Source organism: Saccostrea echinata, unplaced genomic scaffold (assembly GCF_033153115.1).
Source record: "Saccostrea echinata isolate AGI-Se365-2 ecotype Australia unplaced genomic scaffold, CSIRO_AGI_Sech_v1 ptg000001l, whole genome shotgun sequence".
Taxonomy (NCBI): Eukaryota; Metazoa; Mollusca; class Bivalvia; order Ostreida; family Ostreidae; genus Saccostrea; species Saccostrea echinata.
The window spans coordinates 29,640,789-29,660,797 of NW_026889750.1; the positions used below are offsets into that span (position 1 = coordinate 29,640,789).

General features: G+C 33.2%; 1 protein-coding gene across 2 annotated transcripts; it reads left to right on the forward strand.

The window, feature by feature from the left end:
* The first annotated feature begins 211 nt into the window (after positions 1–211).
* Positions 212–19,328, forward strand: LOC133189094 (DNA ligase 1-like). Of its 2 annotated transcripts, XM_061324527.1 has the most exons (13): positions 212–389; positions 5,776–5,870; positions 6,034–6,159; positions 6,252–6,322; positions 7,140–7,241; positions 7,622–7,694; positions 7,803–7,899; positions 8,204–8,369; positions 9,544–9,698; positions 10,003–10,020; positions 14,305–14,432; positions 14,815–14,931; positions 15,997–19,328. In XM_061324527.1, the coding sequence occupies exons 1-13, from the start codon at positions 338–340 to the stop codon at positions 16,573–16,575; spliced, it is 1,779 nt and encodes a 592-aa protein (XP_061180511.1). In that variant the 5' UTR covers positions 212–337; the 3' UTR covers positions 16,576–19,328. The 2 variants fall into 2 exon arrangements, with proteins under 2 accessions (XP_061180511.1, XP_061180517.1); XM_061324533.1 differs by lacking the exon at positions 10,003–10,020.
* Positions 19,329–20,009: the final 681 nt, after the last annotated feature.

The following is a 20,009-nucleotide window of genomic DNA, read 5'->3' on the forward strand; positions in this document are numbered from 1 at the left end:
TAAGTCCTCCATTCTGAGGAAAATTTGAGGTGGAACATAATTAGGATTCATCATTGCCCTTTTTTCAGGATACCCGGACCCTTCTTCATAATTTGTCTCATTAAATTAAAGAGCAGGGTCAATCGCATCTCAAAATCCGCTCCTTTTGTCCTTTGTTGGTTCCCAGCTAAACAATAGGAGACGGGGACCAGATTAACAAGGACTTTGATCGGAATGACGTTTTCAATCACGTGGTAACACATAACATGGATGGTAGTAATACGTATGTTTCTCAAGTAAACAATTGTTGCAACTAACGTCTTTGGCTACTACTTGCGGAACAGTGTTTGCAGGAACAATGGAGGAACCAGCAGAAGCCCTTCCTGAGGAAACTGAGGAGGATCCACAAGGTAAGGATCGGGCAATGCAAGGCATGGATCGGGGGTAGGAAGTCTATGAAAGAAGAATGGGTGTATGCCAAATAACATGAGTCATTGGAGACCATGAGGTTTCTGACACAAAGCATCATGACTAAATTTATACATCTGACCATTTACTAAAAGTACTATTGAAAACTTTTCCTTTGCAAATGCATTATGCATTATGAGCGTGCTTGATTATAAATATTTATAACCTTGGCTTAAGACATCTATTTGTTCGTGTTGCACTGCAAGTAGGGTATTGCATAAGCATATGCAATGAAGAGGAAAGAGGACATCCTCAGTCATTTGTTAATGAAGATGACGACAGGTGTGTGCCTAGCCCGGTTGCTCAAGTTGCATAGAAACCTGTGACCTAGATGCACCTTGGAGTTAGATTATTGATTACACACATAAAGAACCTACACCCAGTTTTACTGAAGAACGAAAGGAGCTTCACTTTGTATTGATTATTTTTCACCTGAGAATGTCAAATATTTCGAAGTGCAAGGGAATACCTTACATTTTTGGAATAATTTCATTTAGAGTCGTTTAGAACCTTATGATCTTTTAATTCTATGTCAGATGGAGACCGAGAATGCAAATCCTAGCTTGGTACATTCATTTCTTGCAAAGTAACTAGAAAATGTTTAATCTTGCATTTGCAAAACTAGGATCATCACTGTAACACCAGTCTTTTGGTCCCTCCTTTAAAATTACAGTACTGTAGGAGGTTTAACTTTTGTTTCTTTCTACATGTTCTTTAACGATGCATTTATTTAACATTGACATTATGCATGTTATTTTTGTTGTCTTCAAATGTTTTTGTTGAATGCCTGCAGCCTTGTTGCTACATATTGGTATAAAATATATATTATATATATATAATTTGTTATACGGTGTGACTATTGTGGGGGAGGGCAGTTGTATACCATCAAAAACTATTACATAGCTTACACTTTTCACTTTCATCCACCTCTTCAAACTTCTTACCGCATGAGACCCAGTCTAGACTGTGATTAGCTGCAGATCTATAGCTCGCTGGTCAGAAAAAATTGGGATGGATGACCAGAGAGCTACAGTGCCACCCATTGAAAAAATTGTATATTATTGCACACAAAAAAGTGGGCTGTTTCTTGATTTATTTATTTGTATTTTTAAACTGCCATCTCAAAATATTACTTACTGTGTGTTCCTAAGATATTGTTTAACTATTTCCACATCAAAACATTTCCCAAAATCGTTGTTTATAGCCAACCTGGACCTAAAATCTGGACCATCCAAAATTTCTCCTATTAATACTGCCATTTTGGATGACAAGATAATTCGTCAATAAACGCGCTTCTTGCAGATGTCAAGTACAAGAGTAGTTGATAGGGTTCTAAGGAATTTTTTGAAATCGAGCTTTAATTTGTGTAGTTGAGGTAAGAATTTGGAGAAATTAATCAAGAACCGAGTGCAACTTTTTGTGCGCAATAAATATACAGTTTTTTCTATGGGTGGCACTGTAGCTCTCTGGTCTGTCAACATTTTTTTTTTCTGGGGAGCTATAGTTCTGCAACTAGACTGTGATGTCATATGACATTGTATGTTAGTTACACTTCTATAACGGACTCTAAATAATGCAATATTTAATGAAAGGTAATTTGTAAAGAAGATGAAATGTTTTTGTTTCTTTTAAAATCTCCACTCGAACTAAATTTTCACAGTAACTGTGGGCCTGATACATTCACTTTTATCGCATGGAATTGTGGTACAAAAGAATTCTGGAAAGGTTTCACACAAAAATTTGCTTAGCAAATGTACAGATTTCAGTTTGAATTTCTTAATTTGTTCTTACACATTAGTCTAATGAGCTCGCTGCACTCCCTATATCATTATTGAAAGAGCAGGTGGTTATTCAATTACATTGAATTTTATTATATTATAAGTTTTTATATTATTATATTAGCAAGATTGATAAAAAAGCTTTGTGATAATTATCTATGATAGGATAGTATCACATGAACAAAAAAATGAATCAACCCAGAAAAACCATGAGGGATTTTTCTTTATGAACTTTATTACATTCCTGGTGACATACAATGTAAGACTACAGAAAATTTTTACTTTTTGGGAAAAGAATTCACAGAGCACCACTTGAATTTCCTAATGATGCCAGACAAACATTCCAGTATTAAATACCTTCCAGCTATACATCATGATACATACTTTTGATTTTTCACCAATTTATTAAATGTTGCTAGGTATACCAAGACTTGTCAATTTTTTGTACTAAGTATTTTGTTGCAAATTGGATCAGGCTCAGTAAAATCTGAAAAACCTTGTCCAGGCAGCATTAAACCTTTAGGTATGAAAATGATGCAAAGTCCATAGGACTTAGGTACAGGCTATGGTGGGAGTTGGAGGGTGCAGCAGTACTTCAAAATCCAGTAAATTTATCTCCATCATGTGTACATGTTAGTTCTTATTCAGTAGAAATGATACTGTGTGTCACTGTGTACTTAATTCAATGTAGTCAAATTTACTGCAGGTGTACAATAGTTGATTGACCTTTTGGAATAATCATGATCATTTATCATTATTTTATTTAGTATTCTTATGCATCACATATTTAAGGAGAAATCATATTGTAGCAGTATTTATTAATTAATTAGTGCTCAAACCACAGCAAAAAGGCACCAAATATGAATTCTGCGGACAAATGGCACAAGTACAAATTATCTGGAGTATCTTAACTTTTAACAACCTCCTACAATCTTCTGTAACATATAAGTCCCACACCTTTGCATTAGTATTATCATATGGTACTAAGGCTGCTTAAGTAAAGGGAGTAATCCTTTAAAGCCATTCCCTTTATCTCTCTCCTCCCACTGTATCTCTTGAAAGGTTAATTATGGAAATATGCAGTGTTCTTTACATTCTTAGACAGACATGTCTCATGACAAGAACAACTTAAGGTTCATCAACCCCTCTGATAAGAGAGATAACTCTCATTGAGATAAATGACTATTATTCCTTTAAGAGCTATTCCTGTCAAATTTGGCCCCACAAGGTATTTTGAAATTGTGTGTATTTTATTTATACTAGATTGCTATTGGAAAGTCACTAGCTTTAAAGCAAATTTATATTAGCAAACAGAGGGATGATAAACCTTAAAAACATTGCCAGGTAGCATCAGAGATTATGTATATCCAATAGTGTATGTAGTTAGAGAATCTATATAGCATTCAATGTTAAAGTGGAGGGGAAGGGACAATATATGTATGAGTTTAAAAGCTTAATTGTGTTCAGTGTGAAAGGAGGACTTTGGACCAATGGCATACATTAGTTTGAAGCATTTATGGCATCCGGTGTTAAAGAGGATGGAAGGATGCAGTATAATATTGTATTGCTTAAAGATCTTCAGTTCATTGAAAGCTGGGTCATGAGGTGTAAACATGCATAGTGTGCACCTGACTTTATATTTAAAAGTAAAAGGTAAACGTGAATTACAAATGCCATGAGTCTCATTGATGAAATATAAAGATATAAACATGTACATGTTTAAGCAAAGGTCTGAATCAGTATGAATTTCATGCATGCTTATGGTAAAATTTTAAACAATGTCAATGTAAACAAAATGCTTGTGTAAATTAATCCCCTTGTAGAAATTAAATGACTGGAGCAAAGAGTACTTGAGCATGATTATTGATATTAAGTATATACATGTATTCATGGTACATGTATTAAGAGTGCATATTTAAAAGCATGGATCATTCTTTGAAAATAAAGTTGTAACATGTATTTATAACCAACAGTGAATGACTGAACAGAGCGTTGACCTTTAATGATTATATTATGGGAAATTTTGTACAAATGTGTATGGGTGTGGATTCATTGTAGACATAGTTTAAAAGAATTAAATAAAACATATCAATCAGAATTTAAATATTTTGTTGATTTTATTGCTGAGTGCTTCCATGACATACCGTCTCCATTCCCATATACATGTACATGACTCCTGCCCAAGGGGTTCAGGCTCCAAGACAGGGCTTTATATAGTATTTTGTAATAATAAATTTCATGTATAAAATCTTCTTTACCAGCTAACATCTAGGAGACAAACTGAGTGGTTAGCAATAACAAGCAAGTGATCTCGACATAACTGTGAAATTCAGAACCTCTGTCTTGGGGGTTTAGACAACAGGGTGGTGATATATTCTGCACACAGTGAAAATACATTTAATCTATGAGAATCATCCTTTATTAGAAAGCATTTTGATGACAAACAGAATGCATATCAATAAAAAGCAACTGTGATCTTGACATAAATTGTGAAATATCTGACTTCTACCCAAGAGGTTTATGCCTTAGGGTGGGGCTTCTATGCAGTTTGTGGTGAAAATTCATATCATCTCAAAAATCTTTCTCTTTACCAGCAAGCATTTATGAGCCAAGCTAAGTGCATAGCAATAACAAGTAAGGAGGTGTCATAAACTGTGAAATATTTGTACCCTGCACAAGAGGCCAGGCCTCAGGGAGGGACTTATAAATGCAGAATATTATGCATTAATTTAACTAACAATCATATGCCTCAATATAAATTGTGGAAATTATTACCCATATAAATAATGCTGAAGATGTTCAGTTCCTTGGGTAGAGCAATATGTAATATGTGTATATAGAGAAAGTTGAAAATTATCTTTAAAAATAATTTGCTAGCTGCCATCTAAATGATAAACAAGCAAATTAAGCCCCACCCCCCAACCTGAATTTTGAATTTTATGCCCTCTGCCATTGGGGAATTCAGGCCTTAAAGGGGGAGGGGGGCTAAATGTTGTTTTAAAATGCATTTCATCTCCTTGAAAATCATATTCTTTACTACCAAGGAACTAGAAGACAAAGTTGGGTTGAGGGGGATTATTTGATTTTTTTGGGTGTTTGTGTGTCAAAATCAAAAGTCTGCTACAATGTATTGAAGATACACTGTACAGCAGATGCGGCAGTTTCTCAGATGACAAAGTTGGGTTGAGAAGGGGGTTATTTGAATTTTGGGAGGATCCAAGTCCTCTGCAATGTATTGAAGTTACATTGGACAACAGGTGCTTCAATTACTCAGGTGACTGTCAAGACCCATGGGCCTCTCATTTGTTCTTTTTGGAATAACAAAAAATTAGTACAAGTGTACATTCAAGTTAGTCTCAGTATTTACGGTTAGGGTGGGGCCAAAATGCATGTAGATGTGCAAGTTTGATGTAGAAATATATGATGGGAACATTTTTGAGAAACATTTTAAAATTACATGGATGCAATTACTCAAATCAATATGTTTGATCCCTGTATAGCTTCTGTTTTCTTTGAACCATGAACATTAAGTATTTTTTCTCTAATTTAGTTGCCATAAAGAAGGTTAAACCTCCAAATAAGAAAAGATTTGAAGAAGAGTTGGAACAACTCAGCAGTAGAATACGTGACCTGGAGAATGAATTGGTAGGAAGTTTTAATTTTAGTTTTAGACACATCTATTGTGAAATCATCTGTTCTTGTAAAATAATTGATTTAAGAAGTAAAAAAAAATGCAGTAATATGACAGTTTTTCAAGATAATGTAGTAACTGTATAAGAGAATATTTTGACTTTAATGAACTTTCCAGAAAAAACTGCAGCCAAGTCAGAAAGGTGACATTGCAAGTAAAAGGAGTGAGAAAATCGAGATCATCAACACATTGAAGACAATAGATACAGAAATCCGAGCTCTCACTGCAGATGTTACAAAGAGGGTAAATTTCATGGAATTGCTTGGTTTTATTTCCAGATACAAGGCAAATTTAAATTTGATATGGGTAGAATTCTCATATGTTTGTCTTTACAGAGAGCTGCATTAGATAGGTTACAGTCAAACCTAGTGTATAAAAATGAAAAGAAGATTGATGATGCTGTCGGGTAAGTTGAGGCCATTATTGAAACTAATGCTTTTTAGCACAAAAACTTACATGATCAGTTATTTATTGTTGGTATGCATGCTGAAGAAAGGAAAAAAAACAAATACAAATATTGTCATTGGTGGAACTATCTGAAAATGGCTAGATCAAGATTTCAGAGTTGAGATTCAACTTCCAAATTTCCTAACAAAATAAAGATTACATGTACTTACTTACAAAACTCATAAGAAGTAATTAAAGAGGACTTTTATGTAAAATTGTCTTCACATTGAAAGCTTTCTCAATTTACCAGAGGTTTTTAATTGGGAAATCCAATGTATGGAATATCATTTGTTTTCTGTCACAAGAGGATATACATGTATGTGTTATGTAAACTTAAAAATAGAAATAATAAAACATTGTACTTCTATTTTGATATAAGTAAGCAGCAAAATATTTGTTATCTTGAACATTCATGGACAAGGAGTTTACTTTTATCCAGAAAAAAATAGTTTTGGTTTTTTCTTTTCAATTGAATGATATATTTTGTATATCAGTTGACTTTCAAAATTAAGCACATTATAACTCATAATTGATAAAACAAAAGTATGTACCAGTGTATTTATAAATAAACATATGCATTTACCGGGGTACTAATAATATACCCATTGGCAAGCTAATAAGCATTTAATTGACTTCCAAGAGTGGTTGGATTCATTTACAATATGTAATGGAATGTTGATAATGTATATGCTATTCGAGAAACCAAATTTTAACACATATAGTAAATTGCATTAATGGAAAATCCTACTTTATGTTAACAATGGTATACTCTGTAGGAAATTGGAATATCAATTGAAGAGGACCAACTTTAAGCTGTCAGAAGAGAAAAAAATTGTAGCAGAAATAGACAAGCTCCAGCGCTCCAAAAAAGTTCTTGTGTAGGTATCTTTAAAGGAGAATTAATCCATCATTATACATACAAAATGTAAAAATGATTTCTATTTTTCTGTTTTATACTTAGCTTACTGTGATAGTCGTACAGGTATTTCATTGTCTCTGAATACTGATAGGAGACCATGTGTAAACGAATAGCTGACCATTTGCCTGACCTCAATTTTTTGCTCAGAGAGATTTCTCTACAGTCACTAAATGGTAAACTCTAATGATTGAGACTTTGAACAATATATATACATCATTGGGTACTGGAGTTCTAACAATAAAATATATGTAGTGAATCCAAGAAAAAATAGGACAAGAATCGCCAGGATACAAGAGGCTTACTATCATGTAAACATACATCTTTTATTTTTTATTTTAGTCAGTATGTTGCACAGAAGAAAGAAATGGATGATGTTCGAGAAAGGCAGAGACAGTTACGGGAGGAGAGAGATGTAAGTACATGTACCCTTGAAAGTATTTAAAAGAACTGTTGCAGAAATCTTTTTTTTCGTTCTGAGTTATGGTAGGTCATTTGGTAAAGTAGTTAATTTCCATTCCAGCGATTGCAGAAGGTTGTAAACCGGATAAGAATGGAAGAAGACAGCATCAGAAGAAGTAACCATGACAGGAAATTAAAGCTGGACCAGGTTAAGAGAGGTGAACTCTTAATGATAACATTGTATCAATTATCTTTTCTCTGCTAGTAGGGAGAAACTTGATATGATTCAATAATTTTATCGATTTCAAATTGAGAATTTTCTTTTTGAATATTTTTTCCCCAAATCAAATACAGTACATGTATTTCAATGAATAAAAATCATTCACTAATAAACTCTAAAGTGGAAAAAAGTGTTTCAAGACTTGTAATTTGTTGTTATGTGTTTTTTCGATGTTTAATGCTCTTTGAATGTCTTCGAGTCTTCATGCTGAAATGTTGCAAAATACCTGTATGCACTTGTAGAACTGGACGAATTACATGAAATAAAGAGGAGAATGGTCCAGGATTATAAAGCTTCTGAAAAAGAATATCAGGATGTCAAACAAGAGGAGATTAAAGTCAAGAGGCAGGAAGGCCTGATCAAGAAGCAAGAGAGAAGGAACACTATGGAGTCATTCCAGCAAGATCTGTAAGTTATAGAACTATGTAGAGGCATTTTATAGTCACAATGAATATATGAATTCATCAGATTTGAAATGTATCATAGCATTTGGCATATCATGTACAGTGTAGCATTGTAGTCCCCTTTGAACTCTGGGCACTTCTAGAGTCACAAACCTGTACATATAAAAATGGTTATATTCATATAACTGTGGGTGATTTTCTGGAGGACCACTGTAACATTATATAACAGACAGTAAAAAGACCTTTTTAATAGCAGCAGGAGATCAAATTTTCACATAGGAATAATTACGGGGAAAAAAACTCTTTAAAAATCTTCTTTAAGATTAGCTAGGTCATGATTAGTCATATTAATTTGGAAGGATCCTCAGGTAGTGTAGATTCAAGTGTGTTCAAATCATGGCCCATAGATTGGGTTGGGCCACAAAATGAGATCAAAGATTTACATAGGAATAAAAAAGGTAACATCTTTAAAATTCTTCCTCTGATGAACAGCAAATTTTTCAGAACAGGTTCTTCATGAATAGGTTGAGGGTACAAAAGGGGATCAGAATTTTACCAGGGATTATATAGGAAGAAATCTTTTCAAGATTGGCAAGACCACACTAAATCATATATATAAGCAAAACATATCTACGTTGTATGGAATCATTTTTTTTAAATTATTGAGTCCTGGGGTTAGGGTTGAGCTGAAATTAGGGACCCAAATTTTATATAATTCATGTGTACAGGAAAAATAAATCTCCAGAACAGCAGGAGTATGTTGATTGATTGATATTGAAGCATTCCAGTGTTGTGTGGATTCAACTTTGAATAAATCATAGCTCCCTTAAGGCTAGATTTTGGTCCACAATATGGAGTTAAAATTTTTGTGAAATTAAAGATGGAAATTAAAAAAATAAACCTGTTGATGAAGAACAGCAGGACTAAAATGACTCAGATGGGCATTTTGGCACATTGACCATTTGTTTGGAATATATTATTTGTGGTTTTTCTAAATATAATACATGTAATTTACAAAATATTGATAATATAATTTTTAATCTCTTTTTGAGGAAAGCAGCCATCAAAGGATATCGTAATACATTTACAAGCTCATGAAATGTTATTGATTTTAGATGTCAAGGAAAGGTTCTCAGATATTTGCTTTGTATATATACATGTACCTTGGAATATTTTAGGGAGGTTTATGGAACAGCTCGAAAGCCATTTGAAGATGAGGTGAACCTGTGTAACACCCTGATTAATTATCTGAAGAAGTTTAACACTGCAGCTGATGAGACAATAGACGACACGGAACCCTCTCCCCGAGCATCTGGCTGGTCTCTCATCAAAGGTATACTTTAAGTTTTGTTTTGTAATGAAATTTTACATTGCTCAATGGAAAAAAAGTTAGACATAAACCTAAAGTGGAGATCTTTGTATACAAATTTATGGCAACGTAATGTACATGTCTGTAAACATTGTTTAAAAAATGGTACATTCATTTGGCACATACAATTGGTGCATATTTATTGGACATAAACAGAAATGATACCAAGTTACATTAATGAGAAAAAATTTGGAACAAAAATGGAATTTGGAATAGTTAAAACCATAGTGGATTGTAGATTTATAACTCTACTCTACTTTCTATTAAGGAGTTGGGGAATCACCAGGTAACTGAGGTTTTATTAATTTAATTAGACATTATTTAGAGACAGGTTACTTTTATATCATTTTAACCAATGATGAAATGTATGTTTTAGTTGTCCTTTTGTTTTGTTCAGTATTAATCACAGTTTTCACATACTGGAACTTGATTTCAAGGCTCATTTACTCTGATCAAATTTGTCTGTCATTTACAACCCTGGATTATAACTTTGAAATAGTTAGAGGCTTATATTATTATTGTATACCTTGAGATATTTTGCAATAGATTTACAATGTACACATTAAAAAATGAGTTTGTCCCATTTAGAATTTGCTCAAAGTGTTTTGTCACATTTGGGATATGTGCCTTTTCATAGAATACGGTACTTTTTTTTTAAAAATTTGTATCTTGTGCATGAGGGCAATCCAAAGGGGGAAAAAATAAAGCAGAGAAAATACCCATTATAAGGCCAAAATAAAAAATACCTTTGTTTCCCCTAACGCGACCGACCCACTTAAATCCCGCCGACTGAAAAGTTTTTTTAAACAAGATTATTCAAATATTTTCTTTTTTTTATTGTTTATTAACTTTATAAAATACAATTTCATCAAAATCCATTTTTATCAGAACGGCAGCTTTTTTTCTACATTGATTTGGCGCCCACAACATGTGGCCACAGAGGTTAAGTTAGTGTTATAAAACTTCGGCGATGTTTCAATCTTATTATGTATCTTTAACTTATTAGAATCCTACACTCTTGAAACATTTCGTGAATAAAATATACCATGACTAAGGTTTGTTTCAATGGTATTTACAAATTTGTCTACTAAAATTAATGTACATGTAGGTACTAGTAAGCATAGCAAAGCCTGCCTCATGAGCAGATGAGGGGCCCATCTTGTGTAAGTTGTGTATACATATCAAAAAATTTCACTGCATTTCATTCGGTTTGATCTAATAAACAGTTCATGCATGATCCTAGTTTTACTATATGGGACCACAGGAGTTGTAATTCTGTCTTTGTATTTATTATTTATTTCATTTTGATAAATATAATTCAGACGTCGTTTCTTCATTCCTTTTATTTGTGGGTTAAACTTCGTGACTATAACATTAGATATAGTATGGTGTCCGGATAGGGCCATTTGCAAAAGCTCAACAGCGCGTTCAGAAAAACACGCCATCGCGCTAACAAACAACACGCCATCTTGCTATCACAATTATACGAAACACGCCATCACGCTTATACACAATATGACGTCGTGCTAACACGCTTTCAAACAACACGCTGTTGCAGTAACACAACATGCCGTCGCGCTGTCACACAACTCACTAACACAACTTTGTGATAGCGCGACGGCGTGTTGTGTGTTAGCGTGACGGCGTGGTGTGTGTTAGTGCGACGGCGTGTTTTTTTTTCTGAACGTGCTGTTGAGCTTTTGCAAATGACCCTATCTGGACACCAAAATATATGGCATTTTAGTCATTTTTAGCCGGGCTTATTGCTCAAAGAGCAATTGCCGGCTATTGTCAGCCTGTTCAATGCAGGAAGTGTTGACCCCATAGTCGCCAAATTAAAGTTACGTGTAAAAATATAGTACTTACTCTCAACCACTTTTAAGATAATACAAATGCTAAATAAAGCAACAAAAATGAAACGAAGTTTTATCTATACAAATAAACATCAGTAGTAATGACTTTGAAAACTTCAGTCCAAAGTCAAACACCATAGTTCATCTGTGTAATGTTTTTTAATAGTCAATGTTGTCGTAGCCTAGTTCTCTACAAAGATGGAGAAAAGCAGGAGAGGGAACCAGATACATACGACTCTGACCCTGATAAATTCAGAGTGTGGTTTTAGGTCCCAAAAACTAATTGGTTTATCATTTATTTTGATATTTTAAAATCAATTTTACATAAGATTTTTAACAATTTTTTCAAATAAGTTAAGATGTCATTGAACCCTTATTTTTATTATTATTATTATTATTTTTATAATTGTTTGTACATATTCTTCCAATGTCTGCAGAGCTCATTATTTAGCTGTTAATACAATGTACAGGTATGGCTCATGTAAAAAAAAAAACAGCTTTGTAAACAAGCATTCTGAGAGTATTGCATTAGCAATAAAAGACCCCTACCGGCAAGTGTAATCTGGTTCCGTTCCCGTTAAAAATTGAAAATGCCATAATTCCGTCAAAAATTAATGAAGCAGGACGAAATGCAAACTTGATCTATAACTAATCAAGGTAAAGCTACACACCAAAAATCAGCTCAATATCTACAAGTGTTTAGAAGAAAATTGCGGAAAACCCGTAAAAATTGAAAAGGTCGTAATTCCGTCAAAAATCAATGAAGCGGAACGAAATGCAAACTTGATCTGTAACTCATCAAGATACACTCACATACCAAAAATCAGCTCAATATCTGCAAGCGTTTAGGGAAAAAGTGCGGAAAACCAAGTGGGACAGACTGACAGAGGGACAGACAGCTAGACGGACGGACAGACAGACAGACGGACGGATAGACTCAGAGGAAACCTATAGTCCCCTCCGGTTTCACCGGTAGGGGACTAATAAGCCCGGCTCTCTGTACTCCTAAGTACTTTGATTAGATATGATTTGGTTGAATTAAATATTGTTATACAAGTAACTCTTTCCAGATAGTGTTAAAATCTTTAAAATTGGTTTATGTTACAGCCTCCTGAGACATCCAGTGCATTTTTCTTTAGTTAGGCCCTTGATAATAGGTAGTTTCTTTGCTTTAAAATCCCTTTAAAAATTGTTGGGTCGACAACATTTGAACATCTACCTGGTGGAGGGCTCCAAATTTAAACTTTTGCTTGCCATTTATGGCCATTGATCATTAAGCATCAGTAAGGGATCTTTTTCGCTTCAACATCTAGACTGTGACACTGGACCTCCGTCTTTATGTGCGACACTGGACCGAGCTACGTTTTTACGGTCTCATTCGACTAACCAGTCTCCACGTCCCACATCGGGACCTGTGACTTAGAATAAGCTTCTAAATTACATCCTGACTCCAAAATGAAACATTCTAGAACCACTGTGCCACGCGGAACCCTTGACATTTTGCCTGTGTAACCACTTAATGATGATAGAAGGTTTGAAAAATATACTCGGATGTCCGATGGTTGAGTATTTGCGAATCTTGTCTTTTTGTAAATATTCGATTTCAGTAAATTTACACTGGCCTGCGATATTTCATAAGTTCAAATGAATAATATTTGTGAATTTATTTACCATACATGTTGCTTTTAAATTTCATTAGGATGATATTCAGTTTAAAAATCGGTATCTTTTGTTCTTTCTTATTTATAAAGATATTATTCAATTTTTTAGAATGTATTTTCATAACTGCTGTCGGAAAAAAAAAATAATTTACCTACCTACCTACCCAACTTCAGATTTTAGGGTCGGGTTAGGGGAAACAAAGATATTTTTAATGATGGCCTAAAGTATAATGCCCAGGTCAATTTTTGTATGCATGCTTTCTACTTTAAAACTCTAAGAGAAAGCAACATTACCTACTACTAGACAGATTTTTGATGCAGGGCATAAAATACATTTATTTGTGAGCAATGTTACATTTTTATTGCTTTTGGTTGCTTATACCTTACCCATATATTCCCCCATTTAAAAATTATATGTACCTGTGCACTGTGCCACATAATATCTTAACAAAGTACATATAACAAACATTGAATGTATATGTACAATATTTCAAAAGCAGATACAATGTGTAATTTCCATCTCAATGAAATCAAATTTTTTAAGTTCTTTTTTTTTTTTTTTTTTTTTTTTTTAAATTTCCATCTCATGAAGTGATCACTTCTCAAGGAATGTTTAGGTATTTGGTAAAATTTCCAAATTTGAAGCACAGAGCACATAATTAGAGAATATGATTTTATATTGATTGTTTTATTAATTAATTGTGAATGTTATGTGTGTGATGCTTAGTAAGATTATACAACATAGCTTATTATCTTATGTTTCTGTGTAATGGTGAATAGAGGACAAGACATGCATGAAAACGTACATGTACTTACAACTGCAATTCTGTGAGATTGGGTTATAAACATATCATACAAACTGAATGTGTAAGAAAGTTGCACCATTGCCATAATTGTGAAAAATGAAAAGATTTCAAACTTCTTTAAAAATTATTATTACTCATGAAATAGTTTTTCTGAATTGATTTGGTTTAACGGAGTTAATAAGTCTTTATAGCTGGCACCCTGCATACTTTAAAATTCGGACATTTATGACTTTTTTGGTTTCATTTTTAGCTGCCATATCTAATGAACTAGAAGACGGAAAATATGTCCTTCTGAAGAAGGATGAGGATGAAGAATTTCCAGATCGCCGGCTAAGGCGATGCAAAAGACCAAGCAAGAAAGGTCGTAAACAGTCAGTGGTGAGTGTCATACATCTTAACACATTTCCCTTCAGTCAGTTCAATTCACTTCAAGGTTACAGTCATGAGCATAAATAACATAAAACTTAACATAGATTAACCCATACAAAGTAATAAATGGGAGGTAGACAAAAGCCAGAAATATCTATTTACTCATTGTTTGTTTTCTCTGATGTCAATATTATTTGAAGAAAATGGTATGTGGGTTAATTATGATAAAAAACTTGGAACATGATATTTTATTTGAAGTAATAAATCAAGCATGCATGTTGATTTTTTTAAGCCCTTTTTTGTACAAGGAAATTTCAGTGATATGCATTTATCTGTTTGAAATGCCTTAAGTTTGCAAATTTTTCAACATGTTTGGTTTGTTTGCTTTCAGATGAAGTCATTGACCCACCCACCACAGATTTTCTCCCAATTTGCCTCACTTAACCTAAATGCCCCTTCAAATATATCAGAAATTCCAGCATCTCTAGAACAGCTCCATGCTAGAAAGGCAAGTAGAACAAGTATTTTTTACTAGCTTACCTGAGCAAAAGGCTCAAGTGAGCATTTATGATCAAAGAGTGTCTGGTGTCATCTCCGTTAATTATTTGTACACTTTCACTTTTTGAATTTCTTCTCCAGAACCACTGGAGCATTCAACCAAACTTGCCACAAAGCATGTTTGGATGAAGGGAATTCAGATTTATTTAAATGAAAGGCCACATCCTCTTGCACAAGGAAATACATGTAATTCATGAGTGGCATCTTCAAAAAATATTCTCAGAAACCAGTGGGCCAGGAGACAAATTTTTATCGGAAAGCTTCTTCATTGAATATAGATTCAAGTTTGTTCAATTCATAATCCCCAAACTTTGAACCCTCAGTAGGGGTTCAAAGTTTTGCATGGGGATATATTTACAAAAGAATCTTCAAAAATATTCTTTTCAAGAACAAGAGGGTTATGATTCATATTTTTAAAATATGCAAACATCCTCTGGTAGTGCAGAATTTAATTTCTTCAAATCATGGTTCCCTCTGCCCCCTGGGAATAGGGTGGGCGAAATATAGGTAAAGTTTTACATGGACATTTGAAATAACATTTTTAAAAAAATTCTTGGGAACAGCAAGGCCATGATAAGTCATAATTACATCCTTTTCTTGAGCTTGTCAATGTCCGCATTGTACATAACATGCATATTATGCAACCATCCTTATGTAGTGCAGAATTAAGTTTGTTTAAATTGACTAGGGCCAAAACTTTACTTGGGAATGTAGAGAGGAAAATCTCAAAGCTTCTTCTGTAGAACAGCAGGGCCACAATTAGTCAAACCATCCCCAAGTAGTGTAGTATTTGCTTAAAGTCTGGACCTTGGGGCATAGGAGAGGAATAGGGAGTCAAAGTTTTACATGGAAATAAAGAAAAATCTTTAGAAAGTATCCCATACCCCTCTTGATTGGGTGCATGTTCATATTGTAAAATTACTTATTTTTTCAGCTTATTAACGTGTGTATGCTTTATATTTATCAAGTTTATAAATAGTTTACATCTTTTACATGTATCATTTGATTTTTATAGAAATATTATGAAGATGGTGCTCAGATAAAACTGAGAGTATACACCCCATCTGTAGAGGAGAATAGCGATGGTGGAGTGTCAACCAGTGATGGTATATCAGCAACAGAGAGTGCCATGTGTGAGATGTCTCGCCAGGCTAGCCACACAGAGAGCATGGAAAATGCCAGTGGAACAGACCAGTGTCTAGACGAGTTGGTCCGAATGTCCGAGACTCTGAGTGAAAAATCAGAATACACAACGGAACGCAGCAGCTCCGATTCCACAGTAAGGTCATCTGACTCGGATCACTCTGGTCACTCAGTTAGAGAGATTTCCAGAGAGTCCAGAGATTCTGAAAATATGGCTGCAGCGAGTGTTCCTTTGGCTGAGTCCTTGGTTGTTGGGCAGAGAAGTATTGATTCTTTAACTGATGACTGCTTTCAGCCAAATGACCTCGTTACAAAACAAACAGTGGGTCATATATGTGACAGTAATATAGTGCCTCCAGTAAAGATAGAGGATAGTGATATAAAACTGGTGGAGGGTGCCACATGTGGTAATGTGGTGCTTGGAGCAGGAGAGATGATGTCAGCATCATGATGTTAATCTCAAGAGATGACAGCGGGCTGTCATTGTCAGCTGACTAGGTGTTGATTGTCAGCTGGGTTTCTGACGAAGAAAACACAGCGTGTCAGCTGAGTTTATTTATGATTATGATAAACTACCAGTGGTCTAACTCTTTGTTGTCATTTAAAAGAGCCCACAGCACCTACTTCATTATAGACAACATATCACAATCTAAGAAAAATACATCCATGACTAATGATAAGAATTAATTAGCACAATTAGATGATAGAAGCATTTTTATTGCATTTGCTCATTATAATATTATGGTTTTTAATGTAAACTTTAAGTAGTTATATTCCAGCACCAGATTTACAGTAGCAGAAGGCTTGGAAAATAAATTTTAAAAAAATGTCTTATTGTTTTACTGTTTAATTTTATATGTGTTAAACACAGGATTTCATAATATACATACTGAAAGTGCTTTTTATATCAATTATTTATGTTTTTTAAAGTTTTGTTAAGCATGAGAAACAGATATGTGGGGAAAGTATTTTACAATTTTTAATAATTTGTTGAGAATTACATGACATACATGTATATGTTTTCAGTAAAGTAAAATATGCATTATGTATTCAGTTAGTGAAATATATGCATATTTTGGGGTCATAAATTTATTAGAATTGTAGAAGTTGATGTATTTTGAAGGTTTGTAGGTTACGTCAGTATGACTGAAATTCTGTGTAAGATTTGTGGCATTGCACATTATCTTATAAACAAAGAAATACTACTTAAATGCGTTATGAAGTGGACATGTGCATTATTATGTTTTTCTTTGTTGTTAGACCATTTTAATCAACAATTATCATTTATGTGGTGTAGCCATTGACTGTTATGGTGAATGAGTTTCATTATTTTATGTTGTAGAGTTTAATTAGTAGCACCCAATATGATAAAACCCCATTATCATTAACTCTTGTTTTGACATGACTATTTTGTTTGATGTAAATTTCCTGTTTTATTTATTGTTGTAGATTAGGTTTAGTATATGTGAATTAATTGTCCCAGTTTATTTATTTAAGATGTCTCATATATCCGAGATTTTATTTTGTTTCAATAACATATTCATTGTGGCTGGTACAGATTAAATTTTTAACTGTGTTACTTATGTATTTCTGGTTATATTCACAAGAGCTTCAATATGCTCATAAAATACAAGGGGAAAAAATGAATTTCTAATTGATTGAAATCAGTAGATCATCAATAAATTCATGTAGTTTTCTTTCTTTTGAACACAGATCAGGGAGCCCTGCAATTACAATCATATCTTTGTTATTCAGGGTCTGTTTGTGTGTGTGCTTTTTTTTTTCTCCAAACCATATCTCTGCATTGGATACACACTGTACCAAATATATATAAAACCATGACTGCTTCAAGTTTCAGTTTTGGGTTTATTTGGTTGCTTAAATGCTTGAATACATGTTTAAGTCTGATATTTCATATCTCTTTTGGTTGGTTTGTTACATGTAGAAGTACGAACCAGAAATCTACTTGAAAGTGTTTAAGTTTGTGAGAGTATTTTATTCTGCAAGGTCACCCATACACATAGTGTCAAATCACAGTGTCATTATATTCGAATCCAATTCACTAGCAAAAAAGGAAAAATCATTTTTTAAAAATTTAACATAATAAAACAATGCACATTTTGGTGTGCTGTCTCTGAATTTAGGCATAAGTGAACATGTGGGTCATGAGAAATCTTAATTCAGTGTGAAGGCTTGCGAGACTCATTTTGTATTGTAGACAAAAAAACTTACTAACTTAATTAGTCCCAATTTCATATTTCTCCTTTTTTGTTCGTTTTATTTTTGTCAATACTGTATATTCGGATTTTTATTTTTGCCCTAATACATTGTTGAGAAGTTTGATATGCCCGCAGCTGTGTTGTTTCTGTCAGTTTATATGCATTTTAAATGATTAGTTCTGTTTGAATTTTCCCACTGAAGATCAGTGTGAAAAGCAGAAATCTAAAAAAGAAAAAAAGGGGTGGGGAGTTAATTCCATATACAGTAAAAAAAAATCTTCATCCAACAGTTGAATTGCATGATACAGACATTGAAATCTTGTTGTTTTAAATGAAGTGCCTAGTTCTTCTTAAAGAGACTTGTTTTAGAGACTTCTTCGTTCTTTCCATATGTAATCAGCATGTGAACTGCAGGTTTTTTTATGGGAGAGTATTGAAAAGTTCATTTATGCAGATTTTTTATGCATACATGTATTTAATATTCATAGCTTATTAATTTGTATTTATTCTTCACAACTTATTTTTATCAGACATTGATTCTCTATGGATGTTGAGTGAAGCCTGTGTGTTGTTCATTAAAAAAACCCTGTGTATACTGATATTTTGAATGATATAGGTTGACCGTTGATAGAAAATTGCGAGAAAAATTTGTCAAGAAAATACCGGTACAACGGTGTGTTCCCATTTTGCCAGAGCTGTGAGGTCCAGCTAAAAATAGCTGAAAAGTACCAAAAGGAATTGCAAATTTTGCTAATTGGAACTTGATTTTTAAATTACATTTGTATATCACGATTTTCACTTTAAGCATCACTGAATGTAATTAAACTGAAATTAAGTTTTACCTGGATTTTTTTCCAGATATTTTTTTTTTTTAATGTGGGAATTGATTGAATATTAAAAAAAAAATTAAATATCCTTTAATAATGCCATACTTGATTGTATTTTTTAATATAAACTCTAATATGTTTTCCAAAACAAGTGTGTTCAAGGTACAGTACTAATTTCAAATAAATATTGAGATTACATTTTACTTTAAAATTAGATATTATAATTCCATACTTGTTTTTAATCTTTAATACAGATTCCATCAAAATATTTAATTTCATTACAGAATCAATCTTGCTAATTTTACATTCACATTCCTTAAACCAGGTAGATGAACTTAAGTATTTATATATAAATATTAAAACAATTAGCTTTTCAAAAAAAATGCAAGTTATATTGTATCAAATATGTAAGAAACCATTTCCTCATCTAGACTCTTAGTACATAAAAATAATTTAATAGTAATTGTTGTAACAATTTAATAATTATAGCAATTGCTATGTGTTATACAAGTTCCCATTTCATTCTAGTTCCTAAATACCCAATAAGGCAAAATACGTAATTTATTTTCAACCTTGATTCTTTAGCAAAGAAAGGATAGTTACTGTAATAACTTGATAAAGTGCATTTCTATTCTAATGCTGATAATTGTTTTCACATTTTTCCATGTTCACATTATGTCAATTGATACAGTGCATTCCTATTCTAATGCTTTGGTGATAATTGTTTTCACATTTTACTACGTTCACATTTATTTCAATAACAAGTTGATATTTCCCCATTTATGAGTAAAGTAATCAACCCATAAAAGACATGATTATATATTTGATTGTCTGGTAAT

Excerpts from the sequence above, each read along its gene's own strand:
- LOC133189094 (XM_061324527.1), top strand. The coding sequence starts at position 338 with ATGGAGGAACCAGCAGAAGCCCTTCCTGAGGAAACTGAGGAGGATCCA. Across the intron at positions 6,323-7,139 it reads AAGATTGATGATGCTGTCGG|GAAATTGGAATATCAATTGA; the intron begins GTAAGTTGAGGC and ends TATACTCTGTAG. Across the intron at positions 7,900-8,203 it reads GCTGGACCAGGTTAAGAGAG|AACTGGACGAATTACATGAA; the intron begins GTGAACTCTTAA and ends ATGCACTTGTAG.